The following is a 20,938-nucleotide window of genomic DNA, read 5'->3' on the forward strand; positions in this document are numbered from 1 at the left end:
CAAGTTTGGAGATTCAGAGTCGTGGTGGGGTAACCAAAGCATTCAGACCTGGAAGTAGCCCAGCATGGGGTGTCAGAGGCCAAGGAGCACGTCCACATTTGGGGGTGGGTCACCTGACACAGTGGCAGTGCCTGATTGAAAGGAAGGGGGCTTCCCTCCTGAGGGCTGATGAGGAGGGCCTCACTGCAGAAAGTGATCCAGTTTAGATGGGGTGTCAGAAACTGAGTGGATGAAGTGGACATTCACACTGTAGACAGGCTTGGAATGGGGTTTGAAAACTTGATGGGGAAAAGGGGAAAGGGTGGTGGCCAAGATGGGAGACTGGCTATGTACAGGGGCGAGTCATCAAATATATTAAGGATAATGAGAGTGAGGTTTCTTACTGTCAGAGAAGAGTGCTACAAATAATGGAAAGAGAAGGCTCAAATAAATAGTACTATAGCATTGGATTTGAGATATTGTAGTGAACTCAGTTGTTTTCAATAAACAACTAAAGATATTTAATGTGCAAGTATGAATACAAATACATGAGGGACGTGTGTGTTCCCTTCCTTTGTCCACTGACAGGATCTAAGAGAAGTGACACGGGCAGTAGCAGTGAGCACACTGCCTGCCACAGCTCCTTGGAGCCGTGTCTACAGTAGGGAAAGCATAAGATGATCCTGGAACATCTTAGTGGGCCAGAGAGCAAGGAGCTGAGCAGGGAATGATGGAGCCATGCCGGAAAGGCAGAAGTCGGCTAAAATGATTCTCAACTGCTCAAAAATGAAATGATTTCAACATCAAAATAAATGATAGTAGCAGGTTATAAATTATTAAATGAAGAATCTAAATCTATACAATAAGAGAATAAAATGATCTTTATACAAAACAGAATATTTATATAGACTCAAGTATCTTTCACGAATACTTAATAGTTACAATGGAAAAAAGTGAAACTTCACCATGAAACCTTGTGGAATGGCCTTAAGTGATCAAAGTGAACACCATCAATGAAAAGACAGTCTGAAACCATGGACCTGTTCTATAGGATCATCATAGAATACACTGAGAAAAGCGAGACACTTGCTTCCGTGATTTTCCTGCCAGAGATGTGGAAACTAAATTTAATAACAGCACAAAGCCAAACTGAGGGATATTTGAGAGTCAAAATTGTATGCTTGTGAATTGTCAAGGTTATGACTTCAACTGTTACCTTAAGACTAGAAAAAGAAGGGCGAATTCAATCCACAGTAAACAGAACAAAGAGACCCAGAAAAGATCAAAACAGAAATCAATTAAATAGAAAATGAAAACAATAGAGAAAATCAATGAGATCACAAATTAGTTCTTTGGGAGAATTAATGAAATTAATAAACCTCTGGCTAGATCAAACAGAAAGAAGACACAAACAACCAATATCAGGAATGACAGGGGACATGACTCCAGATTTTACACATATTGAAAGGATTATAGGGATATTTTATGTAAGTTTAAAACAGAAAAAATGGACAATTTCCTTTAAGGATGCAGATGATTGAAGGTCATTTTTGCTACAAAGGACATTATTGGGACATTTGATTGAAACTACAGTGGAGCTTAATGATTGGATAATAGTCATGTATTCATATTAATGGTCTGATTTAATGACTGTGTTAGGTTCTCTTAGAATGTTCTTGTTTATTGGAAAAATACACTATTTAGAGATGTTGTGCATCAGGGCTGCAATTTCCTCTCTATTGACTCACTTAACTAAGTTCTTTGAACTCTACTTGCAACTTTTTTCCTAATTTGGGGTTTATTAAAAAAAAAAAACTAACAGTGCTTCCATGCTCCTATATAACAGGCACATATTTAACAGGAAGTTTTCTTTCTTTTATAGCGGAAAGGGAGCCTCCTTTATTTGCTCTGAATGCAAAGCGTGCCTTAAAGCTCATTACCAGAAATAACCCCCCTACACTACAGTCTAATGAATGGTGAGTATGGCTGAGAGATATACTGTTCAACATGATAAAATTTAAATACTTTTTCATAATGTTATCAAAAGGATTTCATTTCAATGAGGTGAAGTGTATATAACCTGAAGAAATATTAAAATAGCTTAATTTTATCCTTACATCATGTTTATCCTTTATTATCTCTACTTTTCATAGCATGTATGTAACTCAGTTCAGAAATAAAAGATAGATGATCCTACATGGGAGCAAAAAGTATGGCTTTTGTATAAAAAGTAATATACTTTTTGTACCGTAGCGACACATACAACCCTGATTATATAATAAATAGCATGATTTAAACACTCATATTTTAAAACTGCAGTATATAGACTGCCACAACCTGTACAGATGTTTAATTGGGGAATGGTTTATAATTGATGTGATATAAACATATGTAAAAATAATTTGATAATTTATCAGAATTACCAGATAATTCATAATTTTTGGATGATTCTAATTGTTATTTATTATTCTGAATGTGCTTTGATGTTGCATCTCCTAGTGCTTCTTTGATAATACTGTTATTCATGTAAGGAAGTTTGTTGAGAACAAATGGACAATTTTAGGAAAGAAGGATTTTTATCAGTGATAGAAAATTTTAATGGGAAAGTCTTCAGGTGTATCTAGCATTTGAAAAATTCTAGGGGACTACCTACTATACTTAACAAATACTTTAATATTCACAAGTAAGATGCATAAATTAGCAATAATTTATTTTTTATCATTACATTATTAAGGCAAGTTCACAGGTCTTTGCTGCTTCTGTAGAGATGTTTTGAAGAAATCTTGGCTCAGAGTTTATTATGGTACATCTGAATAATAAATACACGAAACACAGGCTGTCTACACTGGTTGATACTTTGGGGATTCAAAAAAGAATTCTTGTATAAAAGAATTAAATCTTATTTGAATATTGATGACAAACATTGATGGAATATTTTTTACTTACTGCCTTCCTGAACTCTCATCAGTGACACTATATAATAGTATGTTACAGAATTCTACTTTTTAAAAAAATTTTACTGTTTTCTGGAACTTTTGTCCATTTGCTCAAGGACACTAAATACTTAGGTATAAAAATTGTTATTTCCAAAACAAATAGCGTGATGTTCTGAAACATGCTATATGGAAGATGATCCAAGGGTCAAGCAAGAAAGAGACGTGGCTAGAGAAAAGAAAAAAAAAATACTAAGAAGAATATTATCTTAGATTTGAATGCAAAAAGGAAAATGATTGACTTCCCTAATTTACCGCAACGTAGAATGAGTTGTGATACTTCAGTATGTGAGAGCAGGATTTTAAAATAATGTGTGCAAATCTATCTTTCGAAAATGGTAAAGATTCATTAGTTGCTTTGCATAGCTTTTTATAGACTTACATGATGAAATATATAGTGTGTTGTGTCTGCTTTCTTTTTATTATTTCTATTCTCCCTCCCACCCATAGGGACATGCCTTGATTTGTGGATGTGTTTTTAAAGGAAATAGCAATATGTTCACTTAATACTTTCCTTTACAATAGGTCCAGTTCTTTTCACAACTTTGTAGAGGCTTGCCTCCAGAAAAACCCTAAAGATCGCCCTACATCAAAGACACTTTTAAAGGTCAGTTCTACTCTGTTATGTACACCTAAGAAATTATTTTAAAGAATGTGTTTTATCCTTCTTTGATTCCGAATCAGTGTTAAGTACGCTGTACTGGGTTTTGCTAAAATACTAATTTCATAATACCATTCTTTCTTGGAAATTTTCTTAGTTGCTAAGTTTTTCATTTGTTTTTCAAAATTAACTGCTTTTACCATGTCTGAATAGAATATATAGTTAAATATTCAATATAGTAGTACTAAATGACTTGATTTTTATATGTGCAAGAATATATTCATGAGTTACAACTACAAATTTTAACTCATGTGGAACAATGTCATTTCAGAGGTGGCAAAGCATAGTTTAACTTTGGATTTAATTTTTGTATCTACCATACTTTATATATCGATCTGTCCTACATAAAGTAATATGAAAGGAAGAGAAATGATGTATAATACATTTACATAAATACCTTGGGAGAAAAGAGATTTCAAAAGAACTGTTAAAAATGGATATCACATTTTTATTTCCTTTTGAGAAATATGTTTTTCTAACTTAGCAGTGAAAATATTTTAAAAGTAATGTGAATTCTACTCATTTTTCAATAGGTTTGGTTATCTAATTTAAATAAATTATTAGTATATGCTTTCTGTTCTCAAAAATGTTTTCATTTAGAGGTTGACATCTTATTAATAGCAATAATAGTATTGTTCAATTTAATATAGTTCTTAAAAACATCTAGATAAGGCATTAGTGAGTAGCAGTTGACTATCTTTTTGTGACCCTAAGCAATTTTGTGGATTTTTCACTAGAAAATTAGACTTTCAGCATGAATGTTTTAGAATTTCAAAGAAGTTCAGTTTGTTCTCACCAACACGCAGTTCAATATGCAAGGCTATTGAAAGGATCATGTACATATTCAGTAGGGTTATTTGCAACTACAGTATGTAGAAGAGCAGTATAAAGTTTCAGTAACACTTAGGGAATTCTAGGCCCTAAGCACACTTACAGTCTCAAATGAAAGCCCAAAAACTAGGTATTCACAATAGCAACAAAAGGTTTAGTATAGCTATGAATTATGTAAGTGAAAAACAAGCAGGATCCATTTGTAGAAAACTATTAAATAACTTAGAATTACAAGATATATTATTTTTGGATAAAAAAGACCAAATATTATAAATAGTGGTACATACCAAGCTAAGGCTCAGGAAAAGGAAGAATGTGACTGGCTTCTTACATTTGCCTAATGAAGGCAAAAGAAGCTCTTTTGGTAATAACCCAACCCACCAGGAATGGATACTTGACCTTGGGTGATCCCAAACGTGCATATGTATTCATGTACCTGGTCCATTTTGTATATTGACATTATTGGAAGTGATAGGAAGAATCTGTCAAGTGCATCCTTCCCTTTGGCCTAATCACATTTCTGTTGCAGTCTGTCATAAGGAAAAAAAATAAAATGGAAAAAAGTGACTTACTGTATGAAGCTATTTATCTCAGAATGAAAAATTAAAAATAATTATCCAGAATTAGAGTAATGCTTATGTAATTTTGGCATGAACATTTGATGAAATAATCTGTAGGCATTATGAGTTGAAATAAAATAATACTTACAGCAATAAAAAGAGAATGATATACAGTTACAACTCTTCAGAGAAGAAATAAATTTGAGCTAATAAAGGAGGTAAAAGTCTTAAAAGAATTCATGATCATCTCCTGAACTCCAGTGCACAAGTCATCTTTCTGCAGTCTGTGTGCTAACTACAAAACAAAATCTATACATGGAAAATTTCTGAGAATAAATAAATATCCAAAAAATACCAAATGTAACAATGATAATCTTATAGTTCAATTGTTCTTTCTACTTTTCTGTATTGGATAATGTTAAGCTTTATTAAATATTAATGGTAAAAATCACTAATGCATAACGTCTTTTAATCAACTGCTAGTGTTTTATGAAGTTTCATTTAAGCAACATAAAGAACCCATTATACCCAAGTAGTATGTTATGTAATTCACCATCAGTATATACATTCCTATTGAAATCTAATGTAATTCAGAACTGATAGTGTCTCCTCTATGAAACCAGTTCTAAGAATTTGTAAGCGTTTACTTAGGGCTCTATTTGGACTTAATTCTTCATGCTTACTTAGACTGATTATTTCAACTCTGCCTTTTCATTTGGCCAACAAAGGTGTCATGTTCAAAGTTTTCATAAAAAGTACAGGGGAAGTTATGTAGGCACAGAGTGTATACATGTAAATTAAATTTTATAAATATAAGAAGTAAAAAGCATAGCAGAATTAGATAACTATAGATTACATGCATTATCTATAATTACTTAGGATAGTAACTCTAGGGTCCAAGAAGGGATTCATTTGTTCTGAATGAAAAAATATATAGGTCTCAACCTGACTTTTGCCTTCTACTCTTAACCAGCACCCATTTCTTCTTCGGGAGCGCCCTACAACAGTGGTAACAGATCTCCTTCAAAGGGCAAAGGAAGAAAAAAACGGAGTGCTGGACAATCTGTGCAATCGAAAGACGAAGAAGGTCCTTTCCCAGGAGGCACATAAAGGGCCAGCAGAAGAAGCACAGGAAGAAAAGGTAATAACTTAGAAACGGCTCAAGTATTGGGGTCTCCTTATTGGCTTCTTTCCTTATGGAACTTTTCTTGCCAAGAATCTTTTATATCATTGGTTTCCAGATTGTGTCTTCACAGTGATTCTCTAAGGTCCCAGGTGAAGAAAAAGGTTTTGCATTCTTTAAACCAACCTCTTGGTAGTGTACATTAGCTAGTAAAGTTCTGTGAAGTCTTTTATTAGAGAAACCTATTCAACTTTTATTTAATCTCATCCCTCTCAAAATTCTGGTCTACTGAACACTTTTTTTGCCTGATTGTCTGATGGCATGGGACACGCTTTTGGAAGTATTTGAAATTACAGGCTTTGGAAGTTGACGGTGCTCACAGAGAAGTCATTAGAATTACCAACCATTCTCCTTATCTTGTTTATTGTATAAACCTTTCCCCCAGTGCCTTTTGTGTAATGTTTGATATATGTTTATTAAATTGGAAATTTCTTGCTTTTTAAAAAATAAGTAAATAAATAAATAAAATAAACATGTGACTTAGCTAAATTTGTCCTGGGGGAAAAAAATTACCGAGCATTCTTTTTTTTTTTTTTTTTTTTTTTTTAATAATTATTTTTTATTGAAGGGTAGTTGACACACAGTATTACATTACATGAGTTTCAAGTGTACAACACAGTGGTAGAACATTTATATACATAATTCTAGGTTCCAGCTATCACCCTACCAGGCTGTTACAATATCTTGACTATATTCCTTATGCTATACATTACATCCCGGTTACTAATTTATTTTACCATTGGAAGTCTGTCCTTTTTTTTTTTTTTTTTTTTTGTGAGGGCATCTCTCATATTTATTGATCAAATGGTTGTTAACGACAATAAAATTCTGTATAGGGGAGTCAATGCTCAATGCACAATCATTATTCCACCCCAAGCCTAATTTTTGTCAGTCTCCAATCTTCTGAGGCATAACAAACAAGTTTTTACATGTAGAACAAATTCTTACATAATGAATAAGTTACATAGTGAACAGTACAAGGGCAGTCATCACAGAAACTTTTGGTTTTGCTCATGCATTATGAACTATAAACAGTCAGTTCAAATATGAATACTCATTTGGTTTTTATACTTGATTTATATGTGGATACCACATTTCTCTCTTTATTATTATTATTTTTAATAAAATGCTGAAGTGGTAGGTAGATACAAGATAAAGGTAGAAAACATAGTTTAGTGTTGTGAGAGAGCAAATGTAGATGATCAGGTGTGTGCCTGTAGACTATGTGTTAATCCAAGCTAGACAAGGGCAATAAAACATCCACGTATGCAGAAGATTTCTCTCAGAACGGGGGGGTGAGGTTCTAAGCCTCACCTCTGTTGATCCCCAATTTCTCACCTGATGACCCCCCTGCGACTGTGCCTGTCTTAGGTTGTTCCTCCCTTGAGGAATCTTACCCGTCTCTGGCTAACCAGTCATCTTCCGGGGCCATACAGGGAAATGTGAAGTTGGTAAGTGAGAGAGAAGCCTTATTGTTTGAAAAAGTTAGCTTTTTACTTCTTTGCATATTTATGCCCTGTGGCTTCTATGCCCAGCATTTGTCTTGAGGTATCTTTACCACTTGGAAGAATTATGATACTCGGTAAATTTGATATGAGGCACGAATTCTATTTAAGGGTTGTAATTAGGAAGGAAGAAGAAAAGCTATAGAAGTAGCAGGCGGAAGAAAACATGGGAAGATTGATTATTTCTTTGATATATCTTCTTGTAGAGTAACTTCAGCATGTATAGGTTTTAAGCTACTACTTAAATTGCACACACACATTAACATAATAGGAGTATTGTTACATAACCAAAGCATATCTGTAATTACCAGCCATCTGCAGTGAAACCAAGAAAACCAGTTAGGCACCTTAGGCATTTGTGAAAACTTATCTATGATATGGTGGATATTGTCCAAATGAACTTGAACAGTCTGAGGGAAATCAGACAAATTAAAACAACCCATTCCTGGGGACTGTTCACATGCCATATGTTCTTTTAACAATAAATAGTTTGTAGTTGTAAGACTTTGGAGCGCTACAATTTGCACTTCTCCAAATTCTTGGTTGAGTTCCAACAGTATAGATCCAGTCCAATTTTGTTGTTTTACTGTATGCACAGGCCAGCTTAGATATCTCCTTTCTCATTCCCATGGCAGGTCCAGGAACTGGTGGGATGAGTGCATCTACAGCTGTAGCAGTGTGTGGATCTTTGTTGGGGTTTTTTGATGATCATCTTCTGGCATGAGTCTTCCAGAGGGTGCAGATGTTGGAAGTTCTTTTTCATATCGTATCTTAGTTCATTTTCGGGGTAGCCCAATTAGGCTTTGATCCTCTGTATAAACACAAACAGACCCTTTGCCTACACTTTTATATGCCCTTTATACCCTTGTGTAGAACTCGTTGGAGGTTACCACACAGGAGCTGCCCTTTTTTTTTTTTTTTTTTTTTTTTGCTATCACTAATCTACACTTACATGACGAATATTATGTTTACTAGGCTCTCCCCTATACCAGGTCCCCCTATAAACCCCTCTACAGTCACTGTCCATCAGCACAGCAAAATGTTGTAGAATCACTACTTGCCTTCTCTGTGTTGTACAGCCCTCCCTTTTCTCCTACCCCCCCATGCATGTTAATCTTAATACCCCCCTACTTCTCCCCCCCTTATCCCTCCCTACCCACCCATCCTCCCCAGTCCCTTTCCCTTTGGTACCTGTTAGTCCATTCTTGAGTTCTGTGATTCTGCTGCTGTTTTGTTCCTTCAGTTTTTCCTTTGTTCTTATATTCCACAGATAAGTGAAATCATTTGGTATTTCTCTTTCTCCGCTTGGCTTGTTTCACTGAGCATAATACCCTCCAGCTCCATCCATGTTGCTGCAAATGATTGGATTTGCCCTTTTCTTATAGCTGAGTAGTATTCCATTGTGTATATGTACCACATCTTCTTTATCCATTCATCTATTGATGGACATTTAGGTTGCTTCCAATTCTTGGCTATTGTAAATAGTGCTGCAATAAACATAGGGGTGCATCTGTCTTTCTCAAACTTGATTGCTGCATTCTTAGGGTAAATTCCTAGGAGTGCAATTCCTGGGTCAAATGGTAAGTCTGTTTTGAGCATTTTGATGTACCTCCATACTGCTTTCCACAATGGTTGAACTAACTTACATTCCCACCAGCAGTGTAGGAGGGTTCCCCTTTCTCCACAGCCTCGCCAACATTTGTTGTTGTTTGTCTTTTGGATGGCAGCCATCCTTACTGGTGTGAGGTGATACCTCATTGTAGTTTTAATTTGCATTTCTCTGATAATTAGCGATGTGGAGCATCTTTTCATGTGTCTGTTGGCCATCTGTATTTCTTTTTTGGAGAACTGTCTGTTCAGTTCCTCTGCCCATTTTTTAATTGGGTTATTTGTTTTTTGTTTGTTGAGGCGTGTGAGCTCCTTATATATTCTGGACGTCAAGCCTTTATCGGATGTGTCATTTTCAAATATATTCTCCCATACTGTAGGGATCCTTCTTGTTCTATTGATGGTGTCTTTTGCTGTACAGAAGCTTTTCAGCTTAATATAGTCCCACTTACTCATTTTTGCTGTTGTTTTCCTTGCCCGGGGAGATATGTTCAAGAAGAGGTCACTCATGTTTATGTCTAAGAGGTTTTCGCCTATGTTTTCTTCCAGGAGTTTAATGGTTTCATGGCTTACATTCAGGTCTTTGATCCATTTTGAGTTTACTTTTGTATATGGGGTTAGACAATGGTCCAGTTTCATTCTCCTACATGTAGCTGTCCAGTTTTGCCAGCACCACCTGTTGAAGAGACTGTCATTTCGCCATTGTATGTCCATGGCTCCTTTATCAAATATTAATTGACCATATATGTCTGGGTTAATGTCTGGATTCTCTAGTCTGTTCCATTGGTCTGTGGCTCTGCTCTTGTGCCAGTACCAAATTGTCTTGATTACTATGGCTTTATAGTAGAGCTTGAAGTTGGGGAGTGAGATCCCCCCTACTTTATTCTTCTTTCTCAGGATTGCTTTGGCTATTCGGGGTCTTTGGTGTTTCCATATGAATTTTTGAATTATTTGTTCCAGTTCATTGAAGAATGTTGCTGGTAGTTTCATAGGGATTGCATCAAATCTGTATATTGCTTTGGGCAGGATGGCCATTTTAACGATATTAATTCTTCCTAGCCACGAGCATGGGATGAGTTTCCATCTGTTAGTGTCCCCTTTAATTTCTCTTAAGAGTGACTTGTAGTTTTCAGAGTATAAGTCTTTCACTTCCTTGGTTAGGTTTATTCCTAGGTATTTTATTTTTTTTGATGCAATTGTGAATGGAGTTGTTTTCCTGATTTCTCTCTCTGTTGGTTCATTGTTAGTATATAGGAAAGCCACAGATTTCTGTGTGTTGATTTTGTATCCTGCAACTTTGCTGTATTCCGATATCAGTTCTAGTAGTTTTGGGGTGGAGTCTTTAGGGTTTTTTATGTACAGTATCATGTCATCTGCAAATAGTGACAGTTTAACTTCTTCTTTACCAATCTGGATTCCTTGTATTTCTTTATTCTGTCTGATTGCCGTGGCTAGGACCTCCAGCACTATGTTAAACAACAGTGGAGAGAGTGGGCATCCCTGTCTAGTTCCCGATCTCAGAGGAAATGCTTTCAGCTTCTCGCTGTTCAATATAATGTTGGCTGTGGGTTTATCATAGATGGCCTTTATTATGTTGAGGTAGTTGCCCTCTATTCCCATTTTGCTGAGAGTTTTTAACATGAATGGATGTTGAACTTTGTCAAATGCTTTTTCAGCATCTATGGAGATGATCATGTGGTTTTTGTCTTTCTTTTTGTTGATGTGGTGGATGATGTTGATGGACTTTCGAATGTTGTACCATCCTTGCATCCCTGGAATGAATCCCACTTGGTCATGGTGTATGATCCTTTTGATGTATTTTTGAATTCGGTTTGCTAATATTTTGTTGAGTATTTTTGCATCTACGTTCATCAGGGATATTGGTCTGTAGTTTTCTTTTTTGGTGGGGTCTTTGCCTGGTTTTGGTATTAGGGTGATGTTAGCTTCATAGAATGAGTTTGGGAGTATCCCCTCCTCCTCTATTTTTTGGAAGACTTTAAGGAGAATGGGTATTATGTCTTCCCTGTATGTCTGATAAAATTCCGAGGTAAATCCATCTGGCCCGGGGGTTTTGTTCTTTGGTAGTTTTTTGATTACCTCTTCAATTTCGTTGCTGGTAATTGGTCTGTTTAGATTTTCTGTTTCTTCCTGGGTCAATCTTGGAAGGTTATATTTTTCTAGGAAGTTGTCCATTTCTCCTAGGTTTCCCAGCTTGTTAGCATATAGGTTTTCATAGTATTCTCCAATAATTCTTTGCATTTCCGTGGGGTCCGTCGTGATTTTTCCTTTCTCGTTTCTGATACTGTTGATTTGTGTTGACTCTCTTTTCTTCTTAATAAGTCTGGCTAGAGGCTTATCTATTTTGTTTATTTTCTCGAAGAACCAGCTCTTGGTTTCATTGATTTTTGCTATTGTTTTATTCTTCTCAATTTTATTGATTTCTTCTCTGATCTTTATTATGTCCCTCCTTCTGCTGACCTTAGGCCTCATCTGTTCTTCTTTTTCCAATTTCGATAATTGTGACATTAGACCATTCATTTGGGATTGCTCTTCCTTTTTTAAATATGCTTGGATTGCTATATACTTTCCTCTTAAGACTGCTTTTGCTGTGTCCCACAGAAGTTGGGGCTTAGTGTTGTTGTTGTCATTTGTTTCCATATATTGCTGGATCTCCATTTTGATTTGGTCATTGATCCATTGATTATTTAGGAGCGTGTTGTTAAGCCTCCATGTGTTTGTGAGCCTCTTTGCTTTCTTTGTACAGTTTATTTCTAGTTTTATGCCTTTGTGGTCTGAAAAGTTGGTTGGTAGGATTTCAATCTTTTGGAATTTTCTGAGGCTCTTTTTGTGGCCTAGTATGTGGTCTATTCTGGAGAATGTTCCATGTGCACTTGAGAAGAATGTATATCCCGCTGCTTTTGGATGTAGAGTTCTATAGATGTCTATTAGGTCCATCTGCTCTACTGTGTTGTTCAGTGCTTCCGTGTCCTTACTTATTTTCTGCCCAGTGGATCTATCCTTTGGGGTGAGTGGTGTGTTGAAGTCTCCTAGAATGAATGCATTGCAGTCTATATCCCCCTTTAGTTCTGTTAGTATTTGTTTCACATATGCTGGTGCTCCTGTGTTGGGTGCATATATATTTAGAATGGTTATATCCTCTTGTTTGACTGAGCCCTTTATCATTATGTAGTGTCCTTCTTTATCTCTTGTTACTTTCTTTGTTTTGAAGTCTATTTTGTCTGATATTAGTACTGCAACCCCTGCTTTCTTCTCACTGTTGTTTGCTTGAAATATGTTTTTCCATCCCTTGACTTTTAGTCTGTACATGTCTTTGGGTTTGAGGTGAGTTTCTTGTAAGCAGCATATAGATGGGTCTTGCTTTTTTATCCATTCTGTTACTCTGTGTCTTTTGATTGGTGCATTCAACCCATTAACATTTAGGGTGACTATTGAAAGATATGTACTTATTGCCATTGCAGGCTTTAAATTCGTGGTTACCAAAGGTTCAAGGTTAGCCTCTTTAGTATCTTACTGCCTAACTTAGCTCGCTTATTGAGCTGTTATATACACTGTCTGGAGATTCTTTTCTTCTCTCCCTTCTTGTTCCTCCTCCTCCATTCTTCATATGTTGGGTGTTTTGTGCTGTGCTCTTTCTAGGAGTGCTCCCATCTAGAGCAGTCCCTGTAAGATGTTCTGTAGAGGTGGTTTGTGGAAAGCAAATTCCCTCAGCTTTTGTTTGTCTGGGAATTGTTTAATCCAACCGTCATATTTGAATGATAGTCGTGCTGGATACAGTATCCTTGGTTCAAGGCCCTTCTGTTTCATTGTATTAAATATATCATGCCATTCTCTTCTGGCCTGTAGGGTTTCTGTTGAGAAATCTGACGTTAGCCTGATGGGTTTCCCTTTATAGGTGACCTTTTTCTCTCTAGCTGCCTTTAACACTCTTTCCTTGTCCTTGATCTTTGCCATTTTAATTATTATGTGTCTTGGTGTTGCCCTTCTTGGATCCTTTCTGTTGGGGGTTCTGTGTATTTCCGTGGTCTGTTTGATTACTTCCTCCCCCAGTGTGGGGAAGTTTTCAGCAATTATTTCTTCTAAGATACTTTCCATCTCTTTGCCTCTCTCTTCTTCTTCTGGGACCCCTATAATACGGATATTGCTCCTTTTAGATTGGTCACACAGTTCTCTTAATATTGTTTCATTCCTGGAGATCCTTTTGTCTCTCTCTATGTCAGCTTCCATGCGTTCCTGTTCTCTGATTTCAATTCCATCAATGGCCTCTTGCATTCTATCCATTCTGCTTATAAACCCTTCCAGAGTTTGTTTCATTTCTGCGATCTCCTTTCTGGCATCTGTGATCTCTTTCCGGACTTCATCCCATTTTTCTTGCGTGTTTCTCTACATCTCTGTCAGCATGTTTATGATTCTTATTTTGAATTCTTTGTCAGGAAGACTGGTTAGGTCTGTCTCCTTCTCTGGTGTTGTCTCTGTGATCTTTGTCTGCCTGTAGCTTTGCCTTTTCATGGTGATAGGAATAGTCTGCAGAACTGGGACGAGTGACGGCTGGAAGGACTTCCTTTCTTGTTGGTTTGTGGCCCTCCTCTCCTGGGAGAACAGCGGCCTCTAGTGGCTTGTGCTGCGCAGCTGCGCGCAGACAGGGTTTCTGCTTCCTGCCCGGCTGCTATGGAGTTAATCTCCGCTGTTGCTGTGGGCGTGGCCTGGCTCGGGCAGCTACTCCAAAATGGTGGAGTCGCGTTGGAGCAGGAGCTGCTGGGAGGCTATTTATCTCCGTAAGGGGCCTCCCTGCTCCCTGCAGCCCAGGGGTTAGGGTGCCCAGAGGTCCCGGATTCCCTACCTCTGGATTAAGTGGCCCGCCCTGCCCCTTTAAGACTTCTAAAAAGCACCCGCCAAAACAAAACAACGACCACAAAAAAAAACAAGAAAAAAAATTTTTTTAATTAAAAAAAAAAAAAAATTTTTAATTAAAAAAAAAAAGGTGGTCGTTCGTTTTTCTTTATTCTCCGGTGCCAGCCTCAGGCCTCTGCTCACCGGTCTTTCTGCCCTGTTTCCCTAATATTGGGGTCCCTGTCCCTTTAAGACTTCCAAACAGCGCTCGCCAAAACAAAGCAGCAAAAAAGCAAAAAAAAAAAATGGTCGCGCGCTTTTCTTATGTCCTCTGTCGCCCAGCCTCCAGTGCCTGCTCACTGTTCTTGCTGCCCTGTTTTCCCAGTATCGAGGGCCCTGCACTCTGGCCCGGATGGCTGGGGCTGGGTGTTCGGCAGCCCTGGGCTCCGTCTCCCTCCCGCTCTGCCTGCTCTTCTCCCGCCGGGAGCTGGGGGGAGGGGCGCTCGGCTCCCGCGGGGCCGGGGCTTGTATCTTACCCCCTTCGCGAGGCGCTGGGTTCTCTCAGGTGTGGATGTGGTCTGGATATTGTCCTGTGTCCTCTGGTCTTTATTCTAGGAAGGGTTGTCTTTGTTATATTTTCATAGATATATGTTGTTTTGGGAGGAGATTTCCGCTGCTCTACTCACGCCGCCATCTTCCGCCCCCCCTGTCCCGAGCATTCTTATTCTGTTACTAAGAACACTTCATTCTTTTCAGTTGTATATAGGGATTCATTCCTCTACATGGTTCTAAAATACTCATTTCATAGGTGAGGAAAGTAATGCTCAGAGTGGTTAACTAACTTACTGTAGAAGCATATGGGTTCGGATTCATGTATTACTCTTGAGACCGAGTTGTTTCCAAGTTGCCATATTTCCAAATTTGCAGTAGAAATGTTACAGAACTTCCTCAAAGGAAAATATAAAGCTTATGATTTGTGGAGCTTTTTTAGTCTAAGTATTTTCTGTTTTCTTCTTTACTCATGTCCCAATGTCAAAGCTTTGATTCTTTTTTATTGCTTTCTATTGAGAAAGATCCTTGCATTCTGAAAACAGGAGTAGTAGTTACTTTTCTTTTTAATAACACTACATAATTAATGAACTATAAAATAGAAGACTTTCTTACATACAGTTTTGGTATTTTTGATATTGTTTTTTAGTTCTAACAGTAGTCACTAGAAAATTGGGGCTATTTTAGGTATATGAAATGCTTTAGTAAAGTGAAATTAATAAAATTCTAATGTCATTAAACATTAGAATAACAGCAACTTTTTAAGGCTGTGGATGTAAGAAAAGATCCTCCATATTCCATGGGTCTGTATTTATTATTATTCTGCCTATCTTAAAGAGGTTTGGTATGGTAAGACTATAATATTGGTGCCCGGATACCAAAGCTTGCCGGGTGTCTTGGGAAGAACAGTCTTCCAATTATGATTAAATATATATACAATTTTTAATTTTACATAAAAATAGATAGGAATTAATATTAAATTACTTAGTGGAAGAAGTTTAGGCTAAAGACTATATTCTGAGAAGAAAAGAAATATAAAAGGCTTCAATAAAAAATAACTAAAAGGGATGTTTATAGGATTAAGAAAAAGGTTGGGGTTTGTTTTCACCATTGGAATCATTGAGAAATGAGCAGCATCTCTGTGTATACCCCATGAGATGTGTAGCAGAAATGGATTTCAAAGTAATGTCAAAAATTTTAGAAAAAGACTACACTTTGGAAATAAGTCTGATTAACTTTTTCACAGAGTTGGTTTGGCTTTTTGGTAGTCACTCGTTGGTCACATTTTTAATCTGTCAACTAACAACTGATAAACTTTCTGTTCTTGGCAAATACAAGGAATTTCTCAAAATAGACCACTAACATTCTGAAGACTGTGTGTGCCAAGCGGTGTGCTAGGTGCTAATAATCAAGAATTGAGGAGATAAAGATATTTGACTCTAATACTCTTTTCCCTCAGGACCAAGATCACGGTGTTGGACAGACAGGAGCAGTGCACAATATTGGAAGTCATCAGTCTGTTCCCCGTATGTGCAGCAGGACCGGGAGTCAAAGCGGTGGGGTTGACATTCTTCAGGATGCCTCAGATAACAAGGATGAGCTACCCGTGATGGAGGTAATCGAAACAATTACGTCTAATGATTCTGCCATCCATTCAAGACCTGTGAGTATTTGGATTTCAGTGAAAAAATTTCAACTTTGGTAACTAATTTTCCTAGTCTGGTTAGTTTAAGAGTTTGGGTTTTTTTTCTTTGATGTATCAGAAGTTTGGAACATAATTTAGGCAACTTATTTTAAAATGGCAAAAGGCTTTTTAATTCCCAGTTTAATGTCTGCATTTAGGAGACATGTTTTGAGAAGGCAAAAAGAATATTTTTTAAATCTTAGAATAAATAAATAAATACCATATAATGTATTATTTGAAGTTACTTAGATGAAAACGAAGGTATTTAAAAATAGTAAGTATACAACATGATATTAATGATAATGGTTGCCTTTGGGACATGGAGAAAGTTTTAAGGTGGGTGATAATGAAAAGTGATTCTTGCATTTTCCATAATGTTTACATTTTAATAATAAAACTGGGTGTAATTGTAGAAAATTACAACTTCTCAGTTTGGGAAATGTGGATGTTTGCTACACTTTCACGTGTAAGATTTTAAATTTTCTTGAAAACATTGGAAGGTCAGGTAACTCCTTTTCAATTGATAGGAATGCTTCCTTTTTAACTTCACTGCTTTCAGTATTACCAAAAGTTACTCGGCACAATAGGTAAAAAATGGAAACAACCCAAGTGCTCATAAACACATGAATGGATAAACAAACCATAGTATGTATATATATATATATATATATATACACAATGGTATATTATTCAGCTGTGAAAAGGAACGGTGTTCTAATATATGCTACAATGTGAGTGAACCTTGAAAAAATGCTAAATGATATAAGCCAGACACAAAAGGAAAAATATTATTAGAATTCCACTTATAGGAAATATCTAAAATAGGCAAATTCATAGAAAGTAGGTTAGAGGTCGCTAAGGGACAAGTGGAAGATGAAATAAATACTTTTATTTATTATTTTATCATTTTGGTGTCATTAATGTACAATTACCTGAGCAACACTATGGTTACTAGACTCCCCCTATTACCAAGTCCCCACCACATACTCCAGTACAGTCACTGTCCATCAGCATACTAAGATGTTACAAACATGTATATGTCTTTGAATATGATGTTTTAATTTCCGTGACAAATACATAGGATAAAATGGCTGAGTCATAGGGCATATGTATGTTTAACTTTCATAAGAAACATACAGGTATTTTATCTCAGATATGTCCTGCAAATATTTTTTTCTCCATCTGTGATAAATTAAAATTTTTACTTTTAAAATCCAATTCAAACAACCCACTAAAAATGAGTAAAGGCCATGAAAAAGCTAAAACCTTTTCCTCTAAAATCAAGAATAAGACAAGGATGCCTACTCACAACACTTTTATTCAACAGAGTATTGGAACTCCTAGCTACATTATCAGGCAAGAAAAAGAAATAAAAGGCATCCACACTAGTAAGGAAGAAGTGAAATCGTCATTGTTTGGAGATGACCTGATACTAAATTTAAAAAGCCCTAAAGACTCCACCAAAAAACTATTCAAATTAATATATAAACTATACCTCAGTTTTAAAAAATGTGTTAAAGACTTGAATAGACACTTATCCAGAGAATATATACAAATGGCCAACAGCACATGAAAAAATACTCAATATAATTAGTCATTAGGGAAACGCAAATCAAAACTACAATGAGTACCACCTTACAGCCACTAGGATGGCCAATTATTTTTTGGTTGTTGTTGGTAAGGTATCATTGATATACAATCTTATGAAGGTTTCACATGTGCAACACTGGTTACTACATTTACCCATACTATTGAGTTCCCACCTAACACCCCATTGAAGTCACTGTCCATCAGCACAGTAAGATGCTATAGAATCACTGCTTGTCTTCTCTGTGCTATTACTACCTTCCCCGTCTCCCCCCTCTACACTATGTGTACTAATCATAATGCCCCTTAGTCCTCTTCTACTTTCCCTTTGGTAACTGCTAGTCCCTTCTTGGACTCTGTGAGTCTGGTGCTGTTTTGTTAGATGGCTAGCTATTAAAAGAGAAAAACAAAAACAAAGAAGGAAAATAACAACTAGGGAGCACATAGAGAAACTGGAACTCCTGCTGTGTATTGCTGGTAAGAATGTAAAATATCAGCTGCTGTGGTAAACAGTTGATGATTTCTCAAAAAGTTAAACATAGTGTTCCCCATGACTCAGAAATTCTACTCCTAGATATATACCCAAAACAATTGAAAGCAGGTACTTAAACAAATGCATATACACAAATGTTCATAAAAGCAGTATTCACAATAGCCAAAAGGTGGAAACAACACAGAGGTCCAGCAACAAATAAATAGATAAACAAATGAGGGTATGTGCATACAGTGGAATATTATTCAGCTACAAAAAGAAACATCCTATACAATATGGATGAACCTTGGAAACATGCTAGGTGAAAGAAGCCAGACACAACAGGTCACATGTTATATGAAACATCCAAAATAGGTAAATCCATAGACAGAAAATAGATTGGTGGTTACCAGAAGGGGAGCTTAGAGAGCAACTGATTAAAACATACAGGGTTTTCTTCTGAAGTATTATATATGTTTTGTAACCAGATACAGGCAGTCTTGCAGAACATCATGAATATACTAAATACTACTGAATTGTTTACTTTAAATCATTAATCATACATTATGTGAATTTTGTCTCTAAGAATCCAGTTTGTACATTTTTTTCTTTACAATGGGGCAGTGGTTGCAGAATATCATGAATATACTAAATGCTACTGAATTGTTCACTTTCAATGATTAATCTTACATTATCTAAATTTTGCCTCTATTCAAGAATCCAGTTTGTACATTTTTTTTCATTATAATCGGTGTTTTTTGTGTCGTACCCAAGAAATATTTGCTGACCCCAAGGTCATGACAATATTCTGTGTTTTCCTCTGCTCTGTGATTCTGGATTTCAGGTTTAGGTCAAGAGACTCTTTTCAAATTAATTTCTGTGTATTGCATGATTAAGCATTTATTTATTTATTTTGAATACAGAGAACCAGTTGTTACAGCAGGATTTGTTAAAAACACTTTCCTTTCCTCTTTGAATTAACTTGACATTTTGGTAGCAAATCAATTGACTGAATATATGTGGGTCTGTTTCCAGATTTTACTGTGTTCCTTTGCTCTATTCAGCCTGTCCTTATACCAATACCACACTGTTCTGATTACTGAAGTTTACATCTACCAACTTTTCATACCCCCTCAAAACTTTGGCTATTCTAGGGCCTTTACATTCCCACTTAAATTTTAGAACCAGCTAGCTTGTCTGCTTTTTCAGATGAAATTTTATTAGAAGCTGTTGAGTGGGATCTCCTACATGAATTACCTACTTAGTTGATAGTAGACTGGTCTAAGATGGTTTTGAAAGAAAAAGGTTTTGCTTTACTTCATTCTTTCCTCTCCATTGTTGTAGGTTACAAGTGAAATGCCAGAACATGAGCAGGAAAGTCAGCTCAGAGAACAAATGTCTGGCTGTAAGACAATGACAGAGCAACATCAGAAACAGCTCATGAATCTGGAAAAGAAGTTAAAGGTTGAGATGGATGAGCATCGCCTCAGATTAGAGAAAGACCTTGAAACTCAGCGTAACACCTTTGCTGCAGAAATGAAGAAGCTTCTCAAGAAACACCAGGCGGCAGTGGAAAAAGAGGTAGCTGACCAGTGTTACTAATGTGTTTATTCTCCCTTGTGACTATTTCAAAATTAACCAAGATGGCATTTTGATGTTAGGGTATCTGTTCCCCAGAACTAGCAAATCAATTGGGGAAAGGGAGAAATATTTATATAATAGGTAAAATATCAAGTGCTGAGTCGGGAACCAGTAGGTATGGAATTATGTCCTGATAACTTGATACTTTTATCATGTAACAGTGGTTAAGTCAGGTAGATCAGATTAAACATGACGATGTGAGAGGTGGGAGAGAGGCCTCCTCCCAAAACCACATATAATACGAAAATATAGTTAATACAACTAACCCTAAAAGATCGACAGGAAAGAAGGCAGCACAAGACTGCTTACACCTGGAGAAAAGAACAGACCTCAAAAAGGGTAACATACCAAAGCCGTGATCTGGGGGGACCCATGCACTTCTCCCACCCCAGCTCACTGGCAGAAGGAAGAGAAATGGAGTGGAGATGGGGTGGAGGCCTAGGACTGCTGAACACCCAGCCCTGGAGATCTGCTGTGGGAGCAAGAACCTATATTGCATGGTGCTCAAGATTAGTGGGGTTGGAAAGCTAAGACAGAAGGAATAGTTGGACAGACTGAGATTCCAGCTGTTGTGGAAAACAGGGATTCACATCCAGCTGCTCTGGGACAAAAGAAAGGCAGGCAGTATGAGAGACTTCCTAATAGTGAGATGGCTACTAAATGGGCAAGGATTGCACAGAGCTTGCTGCTCAGGAGAAAGGACAGGTAGACAAAATTGTCCAGATTCACTCTGCCCAGCAGGTTGGAAACTTTTCAGGAACTTCAGGCGCTCCATCTGCCTGGCTGGCTACAGAGCTCCGAATCCTTCCACCATGATATGCAGCCTGCTGCACCTTC

The 20,938-nt window shown here is 36.9% G+C and overlaps 1 protein-coding gene across 1 annotated transcript in view; it reads left to right on the forward strand.

Annotated features, from left to right (window-relative positions):
- Positions 1–20,938, forward strand: part of LOC130682822 (serine/threonine-protein kinase TAO1-like) — a 107,025-nt gene that overhangs the window by 60,323 nt on the left and 25,764 nt on the right. The window contains exons 12-16 of the mRNA XM_057497770.1: positions 1,862–1,955; positions 3,498–3,579; positions 5,998–6,165; positions 16,177–16,380; positions 19,805–20,041. Coding sequence (XP_057353753.1) covers positions 1,862–1,955; positions 3,498–3,579; positions 5,998–6,165; positions 16,177–16,380; positions 19,805–20,041 — 785 coding nt within the window. The remainder of the gene's footprint in view (positions 1–1,861; positions 1,956–3,497; positions 3,580–5,997; positions 6,166–16,176; positions 16,381–19,804; positions 20,042–20,938) is intronic.

The sequence above is a fragment of the Manis pentadactyla genome, chromosome 3, assembly GCF_030020395.1.
Source record: "Manis pentadactyla isolate mManPen7 chromosome 3, mManPen7.hap1, whole genome shotgun sequence".
Classification (NCBI taxonomy): Eukaryota; Metazoa; Chordata; class Mammalia; order Pholidota; family Manidae; genus Manis; species Manis pentadactyla.